Source organism: Cyprinodon tularosa, unplaced genomic scaffold, assembly GCF_016077235.1.
Source record: "Cyprinodon tularosa strain WSP-4 unplaced genomic scaffold, ASM1607723v1 ctg169, whole genome shotgun sequence".
In the NCBI taxonomy this organism is placed as follows: domain Eukaryota; kingdom Metazoa; phylum Chordata; class Actinopteri; order Cyprinodontiformes; family Cyprinodontidae; genus Cyprinodon; species Cyprinodon tularosa.
Genome location: NW_024038523.1, coordinates 639,309 through 662,202, shown reverse-complemented (window position 1 = coordinate 662,202; position 22,894 = coordinate 639,309). Strand labels below are relative to the sequence as shown.

The 22,894-nt window shown below is 35.6% G+C and overlaps 1 protein-coding gene across 2 annotated transcripts in view; it reads right to left on the bottom strand.

Moving 5' to 3' along the window:
* Window positions 1-2,951: 2,951 nt before the first annotated feature.
* afap1l1a (actin filament associated protein 1-like 1a) overlaps window positions 2,952-22,894 on the bottom strand; it is a 75,164-nt gene continuing 55,221 nt past the window's right edge. For both annotated transcript variants that reach the window (XM_038281254.1, XM_038281253.1), the window contains exons 11-19: window positions 20,944-21,063; window positions 20,653-20,864; window positions 16,466-16,611; window positions 16,283-16,355; window positions 15,799-15,901; window positions 12,062-12,229; window positions 6,448-6,623; window positions 5,490-5,615; window positions 2,952-3,435 (exon numbers count right to left, since the gene is read on the bottom strand). In XM_038281254.1, the coding sequence (XP_038137182.1) occupies window positions 3,409-3,435; window positions 5,490-5,615; window positions 6,448-6,623; window positions 12,062-12,229; window positions 15,799-15,901; window positions 16,283-16,355; window positions 16,466-16,611; window positions 20,653-20,864; window positions 20,944-21,063 (1,151 nt within the window). In that variant the 3' untranslated portion in view covers window positions 2,952-3,408. The remainder of the gene's footprint in view (window positions 3,436-5,489; window positions 5,616-6,447; window positions 6,624-12,061; window positions 12,230-15,798; window positions 15,902-16,282; window positions 16,356-16,465; window positions 16,612-20,652; window positions 20,865-20,943; window positions 21,064-22,894) is intronic.

Here is a 22,894-nt window from a genome sequence, read left to right as displayed (position 1 = left end):
CACTTCCTCCTTAACTCCATATTAGCTTGACCTCCAAACGTCACGGTCATTTCAAGTAGGCTTGAGTACAAGAAGGAGAGCTTTGTTTTGACATAAACATTAATGTGTGTTTTTGTCTGTAGCACTTTTATTTTTAAAACAAGCTTGCTCGTTAATCAGCGAAGTACGTCACCGTTGAATGAGTAGTCAAACTTTTTACTAAAGTAAGAGTTTAAATATTTAATGAGGATATTACTCAAGTAAAAGTAAAAAGTAGTGTACAGAAACCCACTACTAAAAGTATATTTTTGTCAAAAAGTTGCTGTAACTGAGAAAACATAACTAGCTACTTTCAACCTCTCAGAATAATTAATACCTGCTTAATTTTTCCTTTTTTTAATTTGTAAAAAAATATTTAAAATCTTTGTTTTTCCACATGAAAGACTTTATGTTTTTTTCACATAAAATCCTAAATAAATACACTGGTGTTTGTGGATGGAACATGATGAAATGTGGGAAAATTCAAGGGGTATGAATACTTTTGCGAGGCACCGTAACAGAAGGCTGCATCGAAATGCCTTTATTAAACAAATCATATAGATGTGCTTTTTTTTTTTTGTTCTTGCTTTGGCTGTATAAATTCCACATGTGTAAATAAACAGAAAAAAGACTGAATTATTATTTGTTGGTAAATTTTAATGGAAAACCTCCATATTTAAGTGTTTTAGGATCATTTAAAAAATGAACTGCTTGTACAGCGAGAAGCACATTTATTAGTTCCTCCTCCGGGCAAATGTAAAGTGCAAAATTTGAAAGAAAAGCACAAATTTTAAACGAAAAAAAAAACCATAAAATCTGTTCTTATTGGAAAACTTTGATCACAGAATAGCACTGCTATGTTAGTCATTCATTCACTAAGAAAAGAAATGTAAATGCTGCAAATGGGGTTTCAGTTAGTTGGTCAACCTGAGTGGAGAAGCCACTAAATAAAATAACATATCTGGAAAAACAACATATTTTTTTAAAACACTGTACATGCACTGCAAAAACAATCCAGAAATAAGTAAAAAATGGCTTAAATTAAGTATATTTAGCCTTAATTTGAGCAGGTCTTATTTTAAAAGGAAATTGTCTTGTTCCATTGGCAAAGTGTCTTACTTATCTCCTCAAATCAAGGAAAAACACACTTATTTTAAGAAAAAATAACTTATTGAGATTTATATTTTTTGCAGTGTGGGTGTGAATATTGTAACCCAAAGTCGTTAAAATGCAGCAAGAAAACACGCGAATAATTCTGCTAAAACAATGACTCAAGCATCCGGGAGTCAGGAAGATGCAGAAGCATAAATATTAACCGAGTACCTTGGAAACCTTTCAGGTCTGTGTTTTTAAGGAGGATAAACATCGGATGACCGACATTTACACTGCAAAAAATGTAAATCTAAATAAGTCATTTTTTCTTAAAATAAGTGCATTTTATCCTGATTTGAGGAGATAAATGAGAGACTTCGCCAATGGAATAAGACAATTTACATTTGAAATAAGAAAAATCAATTGCATTGTCTTATTTCAAGTGCATATTATCTAATTAACTTATTTTAAGTGTGAAAATACTCATCCCATTGGCAAACTATCTTATTTACCTGCTCAATTTAAGGGTAAATACACTTGATTAAAGAAATTTTTACTTAATTTCAGATTGTTTTTGCAGTGTAGAGTCTGAACTTGAAAAAAACAAAATCTAGAAAAGTTATTTTTTCTTAAAATAAGTGCATTTGTTCTTAGATTAAGGAGAGATTTTGCCAATAGACCAAGACAATTTTCACTTAAAATAAGAAAACACAATTGCATTGTCTTATTTTAAATGTATATTATCTAATTATCTTATTTTAAGAGTAAAAATACTCATTCCATTGGCAAAATATCTCATTTACCTACTCTAATTAAGGGTAAATACACTTAATTTAAGAAGTTTTTACTTATTTCTAGATCATTTTTCCAGTGTGAACCAGACTCGGACTGGGAACGATTTTCGGCCCTGGAATTTTTCCATCTACACCGGCCCACATATGGACCCGTGTGCTTCTCAAATGTGAAACACAATAGGAATACACATTGTGGATTAACCAATCTATCTTCAAGCATCTGCTTTTTGTCCTGAATCTTCTCCACTCTCTCACGTTTTCAAAGCCCAAGAAATGTTCATAAACCGGCTGTATATACGAAATCTCGCCCAATTTGAACCAAAGTCTGTCGATTTCTTAGACCATAAATCTAAAGATTGGGAAACAGTCCAACCTGGCAACAGTGCATGTAAGGTGGGAAACGTTTTGCCTTTAGAAGCAAAACCCCATCATGCACTGCAACATATTTTTGCAAAATATTCTAAAATAAATTTGCCAAATATAAGAGGAAAATCATAGTTGGGTTTAAAGAAAGCATTTAAGTTTAATTATAATTTAGTTTGTTGCAAGGATTTTACAATTTGAAGAAATAGAAAATTACACCATATGCCAACCGTCACAAGGATGTGCCTGTGCTGTATATACTGCATGCATCAATATAGTAGTTACTTTATTATTATTTAAGTAGTAACTTCTTGAGCTCCTTGAGTTACTTGCTGTCACAGATAGGAGCTTTGGCGGGCGAGTAAGTGTTGAAATTAGGACCGGTGTCAGAGATTACCAGTCCGAGCCTGGTCTGAACCTTTTGCAGCAGGCATTCCCAAAGTCGCACCACTTTCCTGCAGGTTTTAGAGGTTTCTCTGCTTTAGCACAGCTGATTCTGATGATTGCAGCTCAGCAAAAGCCTGTTAATCAATTATCAATGTAAATCAGCTGTGCTGGAGCAGAGAAACCTTTAAGACTATTGGAATATTGCTGAAGGTTGCACAAAGAGGAGTGATGCAGAAAAAACAGAACCAGTAGTCGTAGTTTTACTATGTACAGGAAGAAAAAACAAATAAAAACATATAAAAAGGCACTTTAAAGTTAAAGTCTCTCCTAAACATCACATTAGTCAGGTGGGAGCACCTTTACACCATTTCATGTGCTTCCGATAACATCTTTCGTTATGCACTCTCTCTGCTTCCACTTCACGTCTCTTTTTCCTTTGTCACATAAACCCTTTTCTTTTCTTTGACCCATTCAGGGCGAATTAGACAGTTAGAATAGATGGCGAGTCAATAGTCCAAGTGGTATTTTTATGGGCGGCAGCAAAAAACAGCTCATCTTCAGTAGACATATACCTCCACCTTGTGGTGGACTTTTGAATTGTCTTTTACATATGTCCAAATTTCAGAATAAAAAGTTTGGGCTTTTGGATCAATCTGGTAGATGATTCAGATGAAAAAAGAAAAAAAAACAAGGAATAGGGATAAAATCTACACCCTGATATCGATTCGCTTCAGTCTTTTCCATCAAAGCCCTCCTAGGTTCTTTTCTTTAACTCCCATTCCTGCAGAAAAAGAACAAGAAAACAATTTTTAAAGAAGGATTTTTCCATAACTTATAGTGATACAAAAATAATGAATAAAAGTTAGTATTAGATGCATAAAACGGAGCTCTTTAAGAAGGATTGATCAAAAACAATGTTTATAATAACTGAAGCTAGTTTTCTAGAATTTAAATAAAAAATTGAATAATGTAAAATATGTATATATTTGCCCTTAATTTAAGCAGATGACTAATTTTACCCTTAAAAGAAGATATTTAGACATAAATATCTTCTTTTAAGGGCAAGACTTAAAGACTAAAACTTGTGGATATAGTTTTTTTTTTCTTATTTCAAACATAAATACTTATTATTCTACTTCCATTGTCTAATTCGCCTAAATAAATGAAGGGAAAATACATTTATTTCAAGGAAAATTGAGTGCATTAAAAAGGTATTTCATCTTCTCCAAGAGAACAATAACAATAATAAAATAAATATCATCGTTACATCTACTTATTTCACGGGACATTAACCCATATATTTCCTGATATTCAAATACCTCAGGGATCACATCATGATGATTATCTTGCGACGCTGCTGTTCATGTTTCGCCACAATCCAATTCAAAGTGGGATACTCTAATTTTTTCCAATTATTGTTTCTTTAAATGGTTTGTTTTCCCTTATCATCATTTGAAAAACACATTTAAATGTGACAAATAACACAGAATAAATCAGAAAAGTCTCTTGCAGTGCATGTCCCTCCCCACTGAATGCCATGACAATAATAGAATAAATCTCTTACTCAAAAGTCTTATTATTTGCCTATAATTTCTTTACTGACACTATAAGGCTAGACTTGTTTTATTTATTACAACCAAAGTGCTTCATTAATTCAATGTCTTTTAAAAACTGAGAACATTTCTACACATGGACGGCTGATGATGCTGTTTGGTTTGTTCTGTTTCAAAATAAAACATGAAAAAAACAATAAACCACAAGTTAGTTTGTTAAAAGAGCCGCATTTTCTTATCTTAATGGCTAAATAAAAGAAATGCTTCGAAATTTTCGACCCATTTTTGTGTAATTTAGAGGATTTTTTGACAAAACAAACAGTTTTAAATATTTATCCGATCTTTATCTGTGTTAAAACTGAGCAGGTAAATAAATGGAGGCTACTCCACCATTTTGCATTTCCTGTCTTTACTGTGGTATCCAGACTTCAAAGTAAAAGCATAAGGCAGGAAGTTTGTTTCTTGGTAAATTTTGCTCAGTGCTGAGAAAAAAAGAGTGATGCATCTCCATGGCGATGGAAAGCATTGCTGACTTCACACCAGTCCTCAGGAGGTTTAGCAGTCTGCCTAAGAATTTGATCAGCAATGCAAACGGGGAAACGTGTGGATGCTTTTTTCTTACTTTTAAAAAAACAGTTTAAACTTCTACACTGAAAAAAATTAAATCAAAAATAATAAATTTTTCTTAAAATAAGTGCATTTTTTCCTGAAATGAGGAGATAAGTAAGACACTTTGCAAATGGAACAAGACAATTTGAGTTCAAAATAAGAAAAAAAAACAATTGCATTGTCTTATTTCAAGTGCATATTATCTAATTATCTTATTTTAAGAGTAAAAATCCTCATACCATTGGCAAATCATCTTATTTACCTTCTCAAATTAAGGGTAAATACACTTAATTTAAGACATTATTACTTATTTCTAGATCATTTTTGCAGTGTAATAGTTTTAGTTATAACCCTAAAACATTGTTTTTATTTAACCTATTATTTACTGACCCTTTGTCTGCCTTTTTTAAACATAAAGACGCAAACCTCTACTTAATAGATTTTTAATTAATTTTAACCTGCAGCAATAACGCTAGCTCTACCAATTAGAACAGCAGACATTTATTTTGATTTTTAGACATTTAAAGACTTTGGATTTTTGATTATTCAACATTTAAATTTTTGCATTTAGGTTTTAAAAATAGAAACACAGAAAAAAACTAAACTGGGTTCTTATTGAAACAGAAACTCTAGAGACCGAACCGCATAGGTGAGGTCAGGTGAGCATCATCACCTTGGCTTTCTGCATGACGGTTCCAGCAGACGAAGCACAGATGGACGGCGGTCTCTTTCGCATCTCTGCAGCGCAGTTCACCGGTAGGGCATCGCTGTAGGTGTTCTGAACTCGTTTACCTGACTTCTGCAAAAAGTGAAGGAGAAAATAAAAAGGGAAGAAAGAAAGAAAGAAAAAAAGAAAGAAAGAGATTGAGATTTTGATAACTCATTTATTATCAATACATAATCAACATAGTATCGTATCACAAACTATGTAACAGAAAAAAAACAAGAAAAAACAAACACCAATTTTCTAAAAATGAGTTCTCCTCCTACCACACTACAAATTACTTTCCCATGACTCCAGATGTGCCAAAACGTATCTAAATCTGATACTGATCTGTAAAAATTAAATTCAAGTAATAGCCAAGACTTCACCAAGTTAATAAACAAAGAAACCAGGTCAATATTCAAATCTTCCACCACCTTCCTCTTTCTACTTATGCACACAGCCATTTTGGGATGTCCTAACAAGAAATTAATCAATTCACATTTGCTCTTTTTTGGCGTGTGAATCTAAAACAACAAATAAATCCATGTTTAGTCAACATTTCACCATATCTGTTAATAATAGTTCTCAAAAGCACAAAAAGAGCCGACGGACGAACACAGTCAGAAAAACAATGAAACAATGTTTCTCTCTGTTCACAAAATGGACATTTATCTTCCACAAAAAGATTAATAACAGAAACTAAAGAATTTACACTTAAATTACCATGAAGGATTCTCCATTATATATCTGCATGTTTTTTCGTTAGAGAAGGAAGGAAGGAAGGAAGGAAGGAAGGAAGGAAGGAAGGAAGGAAGGAAGGAAGGAAGGAAGGAAGGAAGGAAGGAAGGAAGGAAGGAAGGAAGGAAGGAAGGAAGGAAGGAAGGAAGGAAGGAAGGAAGGAAGGAAAAAGGGTCGATAAATATACCTTGGCGAGTAGCTCGGCCTCCACAGGTGCACCCAGTGCGCCGCCTGCCAGGCTCTTCTTCAGGTTTTCCTTGACTTGTGTCAGTCTCAGTTCCAGGTCCACCCTCTCGGCCTCTTTGGCCTTGCACGCTTCATCCAGCTGGGACACGCGCTTATTCAGGAAGGATTTCCTCCTGTCTGCTCCACAAAGACAAGGAAAGAAAGCATCCTTTTACTCTTATGTTCCCTCAGAAAGTGGAAGAACCTTTGAAATCAAACTGCTTTTCATTGAACACCAATAAGACATGCTGCGTATTGCTCGATTTCTCCCATTTTCAAACACTTGTGTTTCCTGGATAGCAGCCAGGCACAGGAATTACAGGAAATGAATGAATTAGAAATGGGAGACATTTTTATAAACATGTTGTTTTTAATAACAGCGATAATTATTATTATTATTCCTCTCTCAGATTAGAAACTAGGGTCATAAACAGAGCAGCTACAGTATAAAGCCTGTTGGTAAAAGATGTGAAAGAAGCTTTAAATTCATCCAACAAAATAATCTCACACGGAAAATTGATAAAATAATAAAATTTGTGATCTAAGTACATTTAGTTAGTCACAGAAACACCCAAAAACTGATTATTCAATGTTGCTATAGTTATTGGTAGACTTTCATGTGTGTTTTCTAATTAATTTTTTCCTGATTTGATCAAATTGTCAATATCATTGGATTAATAATCCGTGTGCACTGGTTAATCCTGGGTACAAACATGACTTCCAATTTACCCTGTTTTCAACACTGCAAACACAAAAACTCTGGCGTCTCTTTTAAAGTCTAAACATGTCTGCATAAAAACATTCATTCATTGAGACAGCAGAAAAAAAGGATATAAAAAAAACATGTAAAAACTGTCAGAAAACTGTAATATTAAGTCTTATTTTCTGGTCACTAATATGGAGGATAAAAAGTGCCAAAATTAAATAAATAAATACAGCATTAAATAAATAATTAAATGTGTCAATAATTAATTAAATGTGGAATTAAATAAACAAATGTGTCATTCATTCATTAAAACCACATCACTAATATAAAGTGCCACAATTAAATAAATAAATACAGCGATAAACAATTAATTAAATGTGTAATTCATTAAATAAATAAGGAATTAAATATATAAATGTGTCATTCATTTAATAAAATACGTCTTCATTTTATAAAAAAATATATATATAATTATTTCAGTGTGCATTTAATTATTTCATGGTCCTGTGTCGCAGTGCATCGAAACCATTAAAAGAATCTGTCAAACTCATCCATCAAAGTTAGGGGGCTGTTATCTAGCACCTGATTGGTCACCCTGCACATTAAGGCGAAGCAAATCGACTCGATTTGCGTTAAGACCGCCCCCTAACTTTGATTGGTGAGTTTGACAGATTCTTTTAATGTTTATCGCTGTATTTATTTATTTAATTGTGGCACTTTATATTAGTGACGTGGTTTTAATTAATGAATGACACATTTATTTATTTAATTCCACATTTAATTAATTATTGACACATTTAATTATTTATTTAATGCTGTATTTATTTACTTAATTTTGGCACTTTTTATCCTCCATACTCTAAATCTGCAGAACAATAAATAGGAATAAAAATATGTGCTTTATACAGGCTGACTGGTTCTAAAGGAGGAAAATGATAGAAAAGCCCTTTCTGTGCTTTATATGCAAATCTGTAAAGTTTGTAAAATGGTGCCTAAATTTTAAGACATTTATGCACAAAAAAATCCATGTGAGTCTGACAACAGAAAAAAAAAAAAAAGGTATAAATATGTGGAAAAGCCCCTCATTTATGGTCTAGAAGTAAAGCTTAATGGAGGATAAACTGACTTCTGGCTGCAGGAAATGTTCACAGCGGCGTCCAGGCAGGAAGCGATGCGGATTAATAGGTGATGAAACCAGTTTAGAGTCGACTTATACTGATTGGATTGAACCAACAGGAAAATAAAGCAAACACAGCATCTATATTCTCCTCATAAATCAGAGCTGATTTTCATAAAGCCCTAATAAAGGGCTAATAGCTAAGAAAACTATTCACATATTTATACATCAGTGCTGTTTAATTTTATGGTTCTAGATAATTTATACATTAAATGGGTGGATCAGCTTATCTTTATCTTTCATTACATATAAGACTCCTAGATGCTGCAGAGACCAACTCTACCCCATAAAACATAAAAACTGATTAGTAAAAGAACATTGACTCCTTAATAATCCTCCTTATTCTTATTAGAAATATTGAATGACTGTATTTTTATTGTTAGTGTTTGGTTCATATACCAACTTTAAAAGGTCAAAGTAGGACCTTCCACATGCCAGCATCAGTGCTGCCACCTTCTGGTTTAGAGGAGAACTGCTTGATCCAGAGGTGGTGGATTACTGGACATCCACATGGTGGTGGTGGGACGTAACGGTTAGCAATAATATGCTGTGGGTGGACATAATCTGTTTGTGTATGTTCGTTTCATCATTCTGCTTCATTCAATCTCTATTCTCCCACTCTGCAGAATCTGTTAGTTCAATCTCTAACGTTCTGCTCTCTCTGCTTTTTCTCATAGTAGCTTCATCTGGTCTGTTCCTGTTTGGCTGTGACTCCATCCTGGAGAGAAATATCAGCTGTGCTGCTGCCATCAACACCTTTGTTTCTAGATTTTGGAGATCGGCCTGTTTTTCAGTGTAGTCCTGTTTCTCTGACTGTGACTAACTGGATGTGCTCTCTTCATCCTCTTACATGGCTGTGTGTTTCCTGGACGGGGGCCGCCTGTGGAGCTGGTTGACAGTTGCCTTTTGTATCTATGCTTCTATTTCTATGTCTGCTTCTGTCTCCTTGAACCCCAGTGGGCCTCAGCAGATGGCCGCTCACACTGATCCTGGTTCTGCTGAAGGTTTCTTCCTGTTCAAAAGGAGTTTTTCCTCTCCACTGTCGCTACAAGCATGCTTAGTGTGAGGGATTGCTGAGGAGTCAATGAGTTTTCCTTAGATAGAAAACTTTGAATCAATTTGAATAGATGATCTGGTGAACTGTAAAGTGCCTTGAGATGACGTGTTATGAAATGGCTTGACGTGCAGATGTGCAAAAAAAAATCTTCTAACATCAACCTAAATCCATAAATCCAAATAGAGCGGAAATAATCCGGGATTAAGATGATACAGATGAAGGATCAAAGATCCCGGTTCTTCAGTTCTGTGAAAAGTTGCAGGAGGAAACGACAAACTGCCTGGTTTACAAAAGGTTGTACAAAGCATTGTCGGTGTTCTGTCAGATGAGTATACCCCGTCAGAACAGCATACCTATAATCAATATCCCTTTGGTTTATTCCTGTTTATCCCTTTAGTTTATTTCCGTTTATCCCTTTAGATTATTCCTTTAGTTTATTCCCGTTTATCCCTTTAGTTTATTCCTTTAGTTTATTCCCGTTTATCCCTTTAGTTTATTCCTTTAGTTTATTCCCGTTTATCCCTTTAGTTTATTCCTTTAGTTTATTCCCGTTTATCCCTTTAGTTTATTCCTTTAGTTTATTTCTGTTTATCCCTCTAGATTATTCCCGTTTATCCCTTTAGTTTATTCCTTTAGTTTATTCCCGTTTATCCCTTTAGTTTATTCCCGTTTATACCTTTAGTTTATTCCTTTAGTTTATTCCCGTTTATCCCTTTAGTTTATTCCTTTAGTTTATCTCTTTAGTTTATTCCTTTAGTTTATTCCCGTTTATCCCTTTAGTTTATCCCTTTAGTTTATTCCTTTAGTTTATCCCTTTAGTTTATCTCTTTAGTTTATTCCCATTTATTACTTTAGTTTATCCCTTTAGTGTATTCCTTTAGTTTATTCCCGTTTATCCCTTTAGTTTATTCCTTTAGTTTATTCCCGTTTATCCCTTTAGTTTATTCCTTTAGATTATTCCCGTTTATACCTTTAGTTTATTCCTTTAGTTTATTCCCGTTTTTCCCTTTAGTTTATTCCTTTAGTTTATCCCTTTAGTTTATTCCTTTAGTTTATTCCCGTTTATCCCTTTAGTTTATTCCTTTAGTTTATTCCCGTTTATCCCTTTAGTTTATTCTCGTTTATACCTTTAGTTTATTCCTTTAGTTTATTCCCGTTTATCCCTTTAGTTTATTACTTTAGTTTATTCCCGTTTATCCCTTTAGTTTATTCCCGTTTATACCTTTAGTTTATTCCTTTAGTTTATTCCCGTTTATCCCTTTAGTTTATTCCCGTTTATACCTTTAGTTTATTACTTTAGTTTATTCCCGTTTATCCCTTTAGTTGATCCCTTTAGTTTATTCCTTTAGTTTATCTCTTTAGTTTATTCCTTTAGTTTATCCCTTTAGTTTATTCCTTTAGTTTATCCCTTTAGTTTATTCCTTTAGTTTATCCCTTTAGTTTATTCCTTTAGTTTATCCCTTTAGTTTATTCCTTTAGTTTATTCCCGTTTATTCCTTTAGTTTATCCCTTTAGTTTATTCCTTTAGTTTATTCCCGTTTATCCCTTTAGTTTATCCCTTTAGTTTATTCCTTTAGTTTATTCCCGTTTATCCCGTTAGTTTATTCCCGTTTATACCTTTAGTTTATTCCTTTAGTTTATTCCCGTTTATCCCTTTAGTTTATTCCCGTTTATACCTTTAGTTTATTACTTTAGTTTATTCCCGTTTATCCCTTTAGTTGATCCCTTTAGTTTATTCCTTTAGTTTATCTCTTTAGTTTATTCCTTTAGTTTATTCCCGTTTATTCCTTTAGTTTATCCCTTTAGTTTATTCCTTTAGTTTATCTCTTTAGTTTATTCCTTTAGTTTATTCCTGTTTATCCCTTTAGTTTATTCCTTTAGTTTATCCCTTTAGTTTATCTCTTTAGTTTATTCCCATTTATTCCTTTAGTTTATCCCTTTAGTTTATTCCCGTTTATCCCTTTAGTTTATTCCTTTAGTTTATTCCCGTTTATCCCTTTAGTTTATTCCCGTTTATATCTTTAGTTTATTCCTTTAGTTTATTCCCGTTTATCCCTTTAGTTAATTCCCGTTAATTCCTTTAGTTTATTCCCGTTTATCCCTTTAGTTTATTCCTTTAGTTTATTCCCGTTTATCCCTTTAGTTTATTCCTTTAGTTTTGTACAAAAAATAGACTTCAAACTACCTCCATGGGCGTGTATCCCTTTAGTCACCTACAAAAAAAAACAATTCAATTGCTTACTTTTTGGTATTTTTAAAGCGTAAGGCGATCTGAATTAATTATTTTCTTTTTGTATATGACTAAAGGGATGCATGCCTGTTGAGGTAATTTAAAGTCTATTTTAAATGCAAATTTGACGTCTTGCACACGCGTATTGACTATGTGTATGCTGGTCTGACGGCGTATGTTCATCCAACTGAACAACGGCAGTGTGATAATAAATAACAGACCTACAGGTTGATCTTTGTTCAACATTGAAGAACAGATTTCCTACTGCTGTAGATTTATTTATTTCTCTTTTTGCCAATGTGGAAAACACAGGATTAAATCCTGGGAGCACCGGTGTATTTTTAACCCAAACTGATAGAGTTATGTACTGTAGTATTTGCCTTATTCTTCTTCTTCTTCTTCTTACCTGAGGCCACTTTAAGCTCCTCCTTCAGGTCCCTCTTCTGCTGCCGCAGTGTCACCAGCGCGTTTCGGATTCCGTCCCGCTCTTTTTCCAGCCCCTCTTTTTCTCTGAGGTAACGTTTGGCGTCTTCCTCGGCTCGAGTTTTCCCATACCTTCCATAGGGGTTGGTATCTGGGTGGGAGCAAAAAGTGAGGGGGTCAGACGTGCAGAGGTTGTGGGAAAAGGACAAAACTCCTGACAATGATTTCCCTTCCTGCTTGATGAATACTCAATTTGTTTTGTTCCTTTTTCGGGCGATAAAGTGAGATTAACACACTGGTTTCAAAGGACTGAATCTCTGAGTTTTAACTTTGTAATTAGGTGGAAACATGTAGATGATATGTGAAGATAAGATAGCAGACAATAACTCAGGGGAGAGGTCGAGAGGTGAGGCAGCACATCTAACGTGAGGGTCCAATAAATCTCCGATTACATCCTAAAACTCCTCACCATAAAAAGCGCAGAGGTATCTTTAGTGTCAAAGAAGCAGATAGATGAATTCTCAGGGAACCAAAAACACTAATCTGCTCTGCTTGTAAAGCTAATGACACAACAAGGCTTTTGGGAGGTGGTGAGTGAAAAGGGAGATTGCTGAAGGAAGATGACAGGGATCAATATGGAAAGAAGCAGGATTGAGGGAAGGGGGTAAATTATAGGACTGACAGCAAACTGGCTGAGCTCTAGACGGCGCCTACAGGGAGAGAGCGATTTCTAAAGAGAAACAGAATCTGTGACTCCGAAGAGAGACGTAACTACAGCATACTAACAGGAAACATCTGCGTTATCTCTTTTTAAACTCCCTTTATGCTCTCTGGAGCGATACATGGAAAGTGTGGGTGAGTATAAAGCTGACAAAACACTGCAACATAATTTCTGTAAAAGCAAAAAAGAAAAAAAAAGCTCTGCACGGATCCATGTTAACCACCGGCTGGAGAAAATGCATTCAAACATGTAAAAGAGCCATGAAATCAAAGTAGTTTGTGCGTTTTTGTGTTGCTGGGTTCATTAAAGACTGTTGATGTACCCCCAGTTTGGCTCAAAATTACAAATGTTTTATCTATTTATTTATTTTATGTATATTTCACAACAAGGAGATAAAAGTAAAAAGTAAGAATTCTCCCATAATATCAGTTCTGAATTAATGAGGCCAAACTAATGATTTAACAAAAATGAAATCATCTGTTCTGATGGAAACTTGTAGGAAAATTTTTTTTAGTGCTTAGTCCTGTTTCTCTCATATTTCTCACATACCTATGGGTTGAGCTTTTACTGTGACTAACTGAATCTGCTCTCTTTTATACCTCAGACATAAAAACTGGCTCATAACTTCTTCTTTGCCAGACAGCGGCACCTATGGAGCTACTTTACTGGTAGCTTCGCTAACGTGGAACGGATTTATCGATCTGTGCTTCTATGTTCCTTCTGTTTTTCTGCTCTCTAATTGAACCCCCATTCAATTTTGGCAGACTGAGCCTGGTTCTGCCTGTTTAAAGGGAGTTTTTCCTCTCCACTGTCGCTTCATGCATGCTCAGCTTGATGGATTGCTGAAGAGTCAAGAACAAAATGCAAATAAAAGTTTGCCATCTTTACATGCTAATCCAGGACGAGACAATCCTGCATATTGTAGAAACATCACCTCAGTGATTCATTTGATACTGAAAACTTTTGTTATGTAACGGGTGGAGTGTCAGCTAACCATTATTTTGCTAAATTTTAAATTTTTTTTAATTATTATTCAAACTGGAAATGGTTCCTTAAAGAAGATTTTATACAGAGTTTAATCCAGGTGAAGATGAAGTTAACACAAGTTCTGGATGGAACATATTGAAAGACAAAATGTTTTATTTTTTAATCTTAGATAAAAATGTTTGTATATTTCTGTTTATCATTTTGGTTTATTTGCTGCTCTGAGTCGGTCGCTCTTTCAGCTGTGGCATGTCTTATAGTCTGTGTACTCTGAACAAGAAACAAGAAAAACCTGCTTGCAACAACTTAACCCAAAGGTTTATCTTAACATAAACCACTGCACTAATGTTTCAAATTTTGAAAAGCTTCCCATACGGGAAGAAAGCTAAAAACACACAAATGGCAGATATATTTTAACAATTATTTAACTGAATTCACAAACTTTGTTTTAGCAGGGAACAAAACAAATCAGTTTTATAGCCACAACATAACCAGTGCTAAGTCTTTTTTGCAGCTATTTTTCTTTGTATGGTTTTCTTAGTATGTTTGATTTGGTGATAAGTGGAGGCGTTGCAGAGACAAGGGTGGAACTAAACTGAGAAATACCGGCTGTTTCTCTGTAACTCCATTTTGACGCTTTGTGTTTTGTGCTTCGCATGTGCGACTCCACTGCCTTAATTCCCATCGTTCCCAGCTTGAAGGACTTCTTGCATAAAATCCACTGAGCCTCATGTATGTTCCCTGGTTTTAGCCATGGAGGAAACTCTTGGCTGGAGACAAATTTTTTTTTCACATTTACACTTGCTCAAATTTTCCAGACAAAAAGTTAATGGTGCATCTCCCAAATGTCCCGGCCGCAACAACGCTTTTATTGGTGCCGCTATCGGGACGGAAAAAAAATTGTCAAATTTTATGTTTCATTTAGATTACAAAAATAAATCGTAATAAAATAGGGATGCACGATATTGGGATTTTGGCCGATATCCGATATTTTAAAACTCATGTAGCCGATAACCGATATCGATACCAATGTTAAAGCTGGACAAAAATAAGTAGTCATTGAAAATAGCAGTTTTGTTATCCATTTCTGACACTTTGAAAAATAATATACTCAAATATATTTTCATATGCTGATATCAAACTGATTTTTAAAAACGCGGTATCGATCTATTTTACTTTCAAAATCTCGTGAAATTTCATCGTTCTGTTACAAACTCTCGTGATATTTTGCAAATTCTTGTGAGATTTTGTTAGAAAAATAGATCGATACCGCGTCAATATATCAACATATAAAAATATGGCAACATTTCGTGAATTTTCGGGGGATTTCGTAGCATAACGATGACATATAGCAATATTTCATTAGTAAAAGAGATTGATATGGTGTTTTTAAATGGCAATATATCAGCATATGAAGATATTGGGATATTTTAATGTATCAATATTTTTTCCCTCGTCTTTAGAAGTTTTTAAGTCTGTAAAAAAATAAGTTTTTGAGGAAGAAGAAGAAGTAATTTTTTTTTTTAGACTTTAGAAACTCAGAAGCTGATCAAATATCGGGTTAAATATCTGTGGGGTGGCCGATGTCCGATATTCAGTTTTAAGGCCGATACCGATAGGGGGCCGATTATATTGTGCATCCCTATAATAAAAATAATCCTTTTTATTATGTTTAAAAATTAAGACCTACAAAAGATTGATTTAAGACATTCTAATACCAATTAAGGCCTTAGTTTTATTTTGAAGAATTCAATGACTTTTAAGACTTTTTATGGACCCGCGGGAACCCTTAATCAAGGAAATGGAACCTAGTTCAAACATTAAACTGGTATTTTTTATGGAAAATCCGGTTATTTTTACATGATTCTTAAAATTAGATGAAACAGGTGAAGCAACTTTCTTCATTTTTTTCAGAAATGTGCAGCAAACCAGACGCTTTTCATCACTTTTCACCTCATGAACGAAGCTCTCTTTCTATTGGAGCATCTTTCAAGCAGAAGAATAAATGTACTTACTGGAGCCGGTCCGCTTCAGGGAAACTAATGACTTGGCTTGGTCAAAGTCGCTCTGGGAGAAACTGGAGCCACTCCTCCCTTGATTCACTGATTTCTCCCTTGTCTGGGTGGAGCAGAGAGGAGAAGCAGCGAGAAAAAGAGGGGAGGAAGATTACAAAACAATTTAAGAACAACAGTCATAAGTTTAGGATTAAACTTAATAATCAGACATTAATTAAAAAAATGTTATATGTGGAGAAAACAGATTTGTTTATGGTCTGTTAAACTGTATTGACCTTTGACCTTCTTCTCACTCGTCTGAAAAGTCTTTTTTTTCCACCTCTGGCCTTAAAAGCGACATGAAACAGACCACCGTCTATTTTTCTGTCTTTCATTCAGACAGTGACGCTTCACCACAGCTGCTCATGCTCAGTCCGATCACATCAAAGCAAAACCTTCAGAAGCCAGGAAAGAGAGCGTGGGCATTTCAGCACGTGGGCCTCACCTGTGTGACCTCAGCGGGAACCTCGTCGTACGTCCTGGAGTCTGTGGAGGTGCTGCTGGAGGAGGTGGCCCACCTGGGATCAGAGCAGAGAGGAAACACGGGAAACAGGGCAGAGGTCAAAACGCTCCCAATCGGCTTCGAACTCGTCCAGATTATCCCAGACATAATCAACGCCTCACTCACAGGAAGGAATTTCGAGCGGCGTCCCGGATGTGTGCGAGGGTCTCCACGTCGACGTAGTCGTAGTGCAGGGACTCCGGGTCTGTGGCGCAGCCTGTTTCCGCGAGGATGACGCCGAGCCACCGTCCAAGTTCATCAGAGCTGCTCGCCTATCAAACCACAAGCATTTCTAATTTATTTCATCTAGGAGGCAGGGAGGAAGGGCCGGCTGTTACAAAAACAAACATCTAAACTCTTATTGCAAAGTTTTGTTCTTTTTATCCTCTCAGGGGTCAAATATTTTACATTTTCTTTACTCTGCTTTGGTCTCCACCCAAACATGCTGCTCAAAGGAGGAACATTTATTTGGGCTTTATAACTTAACACCAACCTCATTTGAAGTTATTTGAAGTGATTTGAAGTGCATATCCAAATGGAAAAGCAACTAACTGAGGAACTGTAAGACCAAATTACACGTGTGATACATCATTTCAAAGCTAACATCTTCGAGTTTCTGAGGTAGTAGAAAATTGGGTGAGTAAAACACAGCCTAAGCTGCATCAGTTTAAACATGACTCAAATATGTTTTTTTTATTCCCGAAAATAGAAGGTCTTTTTTGAACAGTGGTACTAAAGACATGTTTGATAATAGGTATTGTACTACCTTTGTTCTACATCATGTAAACCACAAATGGAGAAAACTTCAGACCTCTAGCTACAGTTCCAGAGCTGTGGGGCTTTGAACTTTTGGTGTTACCAGCGTCTCCAAATCTCTCCAATTTGTGCCAAATGCTTTTATTCAACTATTTGACCCATAGCATAACACTGGGGCATTTTCATCACCACAAAACATTTATGAAGTAAGTATTTTTCACTTTTTTTCAGAATCAGTGCAAAAAACCAAATGTAACATTTGCGGATCCAGACATTGAATTGAAAAAGCTTCCTGGATGGGAAGCGAAACGTCTTTAAACCTTGGAAACCAAGTCCAGTGGATTGTTGTTTTTTTTTACTTTTACGGAACATTTATAAACCTAAAATAACATAAAAATCTATTTAAAAAATAGATAAACTGCTGCTTTTCAAGCTAAAATAAGCCCCAGTGCCTTTTCTGAGCTGTATTTTTATTTTTATTTTTTTCAGCCTTAGGCATTGTCATAAAACGAAATCAGCATCCAAACTTAAAAAATATCAGTGTTGTTATTATTCAGCTTGGAGCTGCACACATTGATCTGCTTTATATAATCTACCCACGTGTAGGATTGTTCGAAACCTTATTTCATTGGCTACAAAGCCAAACAGCCCACTTGGTTTTAACCAATAACAGCAGGACTCTATGAGGCGTAATATTGCTCTACTCGGTGCGTCATTGGCTAACAAAGATGCGGAAACTTTAGTCTTGTAGGCAGAGATGGGAAGTAACGAAGTACAAATACTTTGTTACTGTACTCAAGTAGATTTTTCTGATATTTTTACTTTACTACTTATTTTTATGGCTACTTTTTACTTCTAATCCTTACATTTTTACACAAATATCTGTACTTTCTACTCCTTACATTTAAAAAAATTGTCTCGTTACTTTAGTTTTGAATCATTTCAATGGAGTTACCGTTATTATTTTTCACGTCATCAATACCAAATTCAATCTAATTGGATGGGAATCTACGTTGCATTTGACGCACCACTACAAGATGAATCGACAGATTCTGCGGTATTCATTCGCGGCAAATCATTGCAGCTTGGTGGCGGTGGCGTTAGCATAGTAGCATGGACGACGAGATGATTGAAAATGAACACAACGGAGATCTAGTCCTATTGGCAGACATCCATTTAAAATGTAGGCAACGGCATGAAAAAAGTGGTTTCTACTTTTACTTTTATACTTTAAGTAAATTTACAAGCCTGTACTTTGTTACTTTTACTGGAGTAAAGATGTTTAATCAGTACTTCCACTTTTACCAGAGCATTTTTTAACACAAGTATCTGTACTTTTACTCAAGTACGGAAAGTGAGTACTTTTGCCATCTCTGCTTGTAGGTAAGAAGACGAAGTAAAGAAACACACCAAACATTGCAGGCAAACAACTGTGGAAATAAGTATTAGGAGTAAATATTAGCATGATGCTAAGCATTAGCTATGCAGCTAACTTTTCTTATGTCAAAAACTGGATGTTATACGGCGATTTTCTTATCATGGAATATTTTTATTATGAATAATCTGGATTATTTTTAATCTGTGGACCCTTATGGACAAATGGAGTATAAACAATTGGAGATTGGATTTATAAAACGGCTTCTGGACGCCTTTAAAGGTATGTTTTTGTGGCTGTTTTGTAATTTTTACATTTTAACATGCTTCTATATCTGTGTTAATTGTGCTTTGGTGCTCTCTGTTTCCATTAAAGCTACAGTGTGTAATAATTACAGGCATATAAAGTCAGAAATTTAATATATTATACATAACTATGTTATTTATCATCACCTATGAGCTCAGCCTTTTAACCATAATATTTGCGTTGCCTTAGAATTCGTTATTTATAATTACATAGGAGCGGGTCTCGCAGCCATGGAGGCTGACATCTTTGCGCTACGGCAAGCGCAGAGGCAACAAACTAGCGATTGCGAGATCTCCCATGACGCTCAAAAATAACTACGGCAAGTTGAGAGAGATGAACTGAGACGGTACTGAACAGTAGATGGCAGTATTATGCCTGAGAAGCGTTTAGTCTGCCTGAAACCAAAGAAGAAGAAGAAGAAGCAGGTATACTGCGCCTCAGTAACAAGAAAGGTAAACAAGGCGGCAGGCGTGAGTGACTTTGCAAACTGTTTGGCACTGTGTGGCCAAACATCAGACGAATGGAGGATCATGCCTACTCTGTATCACAACGAAAAGCGGCGGACACCGAACCCCCGTCATCTAAGAAGCGGAAACACGACGAGAATAAACGCAAGCGTGACAAGAAACGGCAAAAAACACGGATCAACATTGGCACGGCATTTACACGATGGAAGTCACTGATGGAGGAAAAAGGTTTTCAAAGTGACGCTCAAGTTGCCAGTTTTCTCTTGGACAGGTAATTAATCCTACACACACAATTGTCTAATATCACTGCAGTTTTTGGAGTACAGGATGCTCAGACCTGTCTAAAACAATAACATGCTGCGTGATGATGCTGTTACTCTCCAGTATACTTATTCAGCAACGTCCCTGACGTTTCACAGGTAATGATTCAGTAATTTTCTGTAAAATAATTTTCTGGATATATACCTCGGTTACTTCTCTCCGGCTCCTTTGGAGATCTTCAAGCCTTTCCTCCTCTGCTCTCACCCCGCTGGCTCCCCTCTCTCGCCTGGCCCTAACTGCACGGCCTCCCTGCCTTCGCCCTTGTCCTCTCCCTCTCCCTCGCGTTGTAACCCCCGTGCCACCAAAATGACTTGGACTCTGTAAACGGGGAATATATATTCTTCCAGCGAACACAATCTCGCTGTTAAACTAATGACTACAATTACTTCGTCTGTTTATATCACCATGCAAAGCAGCTCACCAAGACGTCACAACGATGTAGAAAAAATAACGGGTATATTTATTATCTTAAGTCTACATGAAATCTATACCCTACACAGACTAATGAAACACTATCTGTAAAATTATCTATGTAAACAAACCTCATCACTTGAGAGGGTAGGTGATGTGGACGTCGTAGAAGAAATTTTGTCCCGTAACGCTCGCCGTACTGTTGGGGGGGAGAAGCGGTGGGGGGGAGATGTTCATGTTGCTGCGGTCTGTAGTCTGACCGCTAGATGTCGCTGAAAATTACACACTGTAGCTTTAAATGAAGTCAGTGGTTGAGTTGTGGAGAATCTAATATTTCCAACAATGTCTAACATGTCTATATTGGTAAATATAGACATGTTAGACATGTTTAATTGTATGATCTGGTGAACTGTAAAGTGCCTTGAGATGACGTGTTATGAATTGGCGCTATATAAATAAACTAAATTGAATTGAATTAAACATTTTACCCTTGTAATTACATGCATTCTGAGTTATTAACGTTTTGAGAGGTGAAGCGCCACCATCTGCCGGCTGTGGAGAAACGCGACAATGATCAGAAGATCTGCATGATCTGAAAGCTCCAATATTTTCATAGGGTCTAGAAAAAAGAAAACCGTCTTTCTGAAAGTAGAGGCAGTTATTTCGCTTTTTTTCACCTCCAGAGCCACCATCTCCGTGCTGTCCTTCAGGATACGGAAGGCGAAGGGGTGTTTGGGTCCCAGCCCGGGGACCACCTCACAGCCATTCAGGGGAAGGGAAGGCAGGGAGCTCCGAGGGTCCCCCCTGTCCTGGTAGAAGTGCAGGGAGCCTCTGCACACACAGCACCAGTGCTCTCGCCACACCTGGTTCACCAGCACCAGCAAGGAGCCTGAAAGCAGGGAAGGAAATAATAAACTGTACAGAAAAATCGGAGAATAAAGGAGGTCCTGAGAGGATCCGGTTGCTACCTTGCCGAGGATCGCTGCTGGATGTCCTGGAGTCGCCCGAACGGGACGACTTCTTCTTGGAGAAACTGATGATGCGTGTGATCTTACGTCCTGCAGCGAAAGCTCCACGTTTCACCTTAACTAAAACAGAATTGGAGCTGCTTTACATCTATCTGTAGTAGGGATTGGGACTTTTTTTCATCTCCAAAATGTTGCAACTACTAGCGGGTTTTTTTTCAAAGATTGTCCGGTTTTTAACAAGTTTTTCCACAACTTTAACACCACTCTGTGAAGTATCACTGAGTGCACACTGCAAAAAATAGAAATCTCAATAAGTTATTCTTTTCTTAAAATAAGTGCGTTTTTCCTTGATTTGAGGAGGTAAGTAAGACACTTTGCCAATGGAACAAGACAATTTCCTTTCAAAATTAGAAAAAACAATTTTATCGTCTTATTTCAAGTAAATATTATCTAACTATCTTATTTTAAGAGTGAAAATACTCATTCCATTGGCAAATCATCTTATTTACCTGCTCAAATTAAGGCTAAATATACTTAATTTAAGCCATTTTTTACTTATTTCTGGATTGTTTTTGCAGTGCACCAAACTATTCTGGTGTTATCTGATCCAACAACCATCCTGCACATGTTTTCTTTTTCACCTACATGACTATGGAGTCAGTTTTGATCTGTGATTGTTCGGAGCAAAGAAGGCATTTTTTTTTTTTTTATTAAAATGTGAAAAAGTTGCAAACCAGAAATTAGGCTTTGAGGAACGTTTTAATCAAAAACAGTTTTTAGAGCAACTTTGCTGTTTCTTTTCAAATGTTATTATTTTCAAATTTACTTTTCATATTTACTTATTTTAAATATGGAATTTCTTGTTTTGTTTAGCTGTTTTTTTTTTTTTTTTTACAAATTTGATGCTTTTCATGTTTTTTGCTCCATTTGGTAATTGTTTTTAAATTGCTTTCTTTAAAATTTGATTGATCAATTAACTTTACTGATCTCACAGTGGAGAATTTATTTTTGTTTTTTAACCTTTTAAAGCCCAAACCAAGAATAAAACAAAACAAAAAATTACTTTTTTTAGGGTTTTAAGTCCTTATTTGGCCTTTTAACAAAATATGTAAAAGGAAAAAACAGAAATACATTTTTGATATTAATAATTTATTACTATGCGATAAGTCAAGATTATTTTTTGTGTAGTCTTCTACTGGCTGTTATCAGGTATATCTGATTGTGTACAATAGGATTTTGAGCAAAGTTTTTACCATTAAATTATGTAAAAGATGTCAGACGCAAAACATTTCAGAAACCGTTTGTATCAAATATGATACATTTGGCATTATAGGGTTAAATTGAGTTTCACAAACTGCATTCTTTTCAGTTTGCTTTTTGAAATATTTTGCAATAAAACATGAAAAAAATTAAAACACTTATTTTTATTAAAACATTTTTGTTATTTTTCTGGATTCCATTTTCTTAAATCTAATCTACAAATGGATGGACGGATGTGGATTTGTTCCTACGGCTTTCATTGGATTTGATTCGCTTGGCTTGCCACGTCCTTGGTAGGTTTACAGTTTCTCCATTTCCTTTCTCTCGTTTTGAAAGCTTTTCTAAATAGCGCTCCGTACAATTTAATTTAGAGGTAATTTCATTAAAGGGGGTTGAATAAAAAAAAACTACAAATATCTTATTATATTTGATGACAATTTGTATGTATGTTCTCTTTATAGTTAGGGACCATTTTATGTTAGTCTACAGTGCTGGATTCAGACTTGAACCTCCAAAAGCATTTAAAGACAATTACTAGGTATGCTTTCTATCACCTGAAGAACATTTCCAAGACTAAAGGACTAATGTCTCAGCATGATCTGGAAAACTAATCCATGCGTTTATTTTTAGTCGCATTGATTACTGCAACGGTGTTTTTACAGGTCTGCCTAAAAAGTGGATCAGAAAGCTG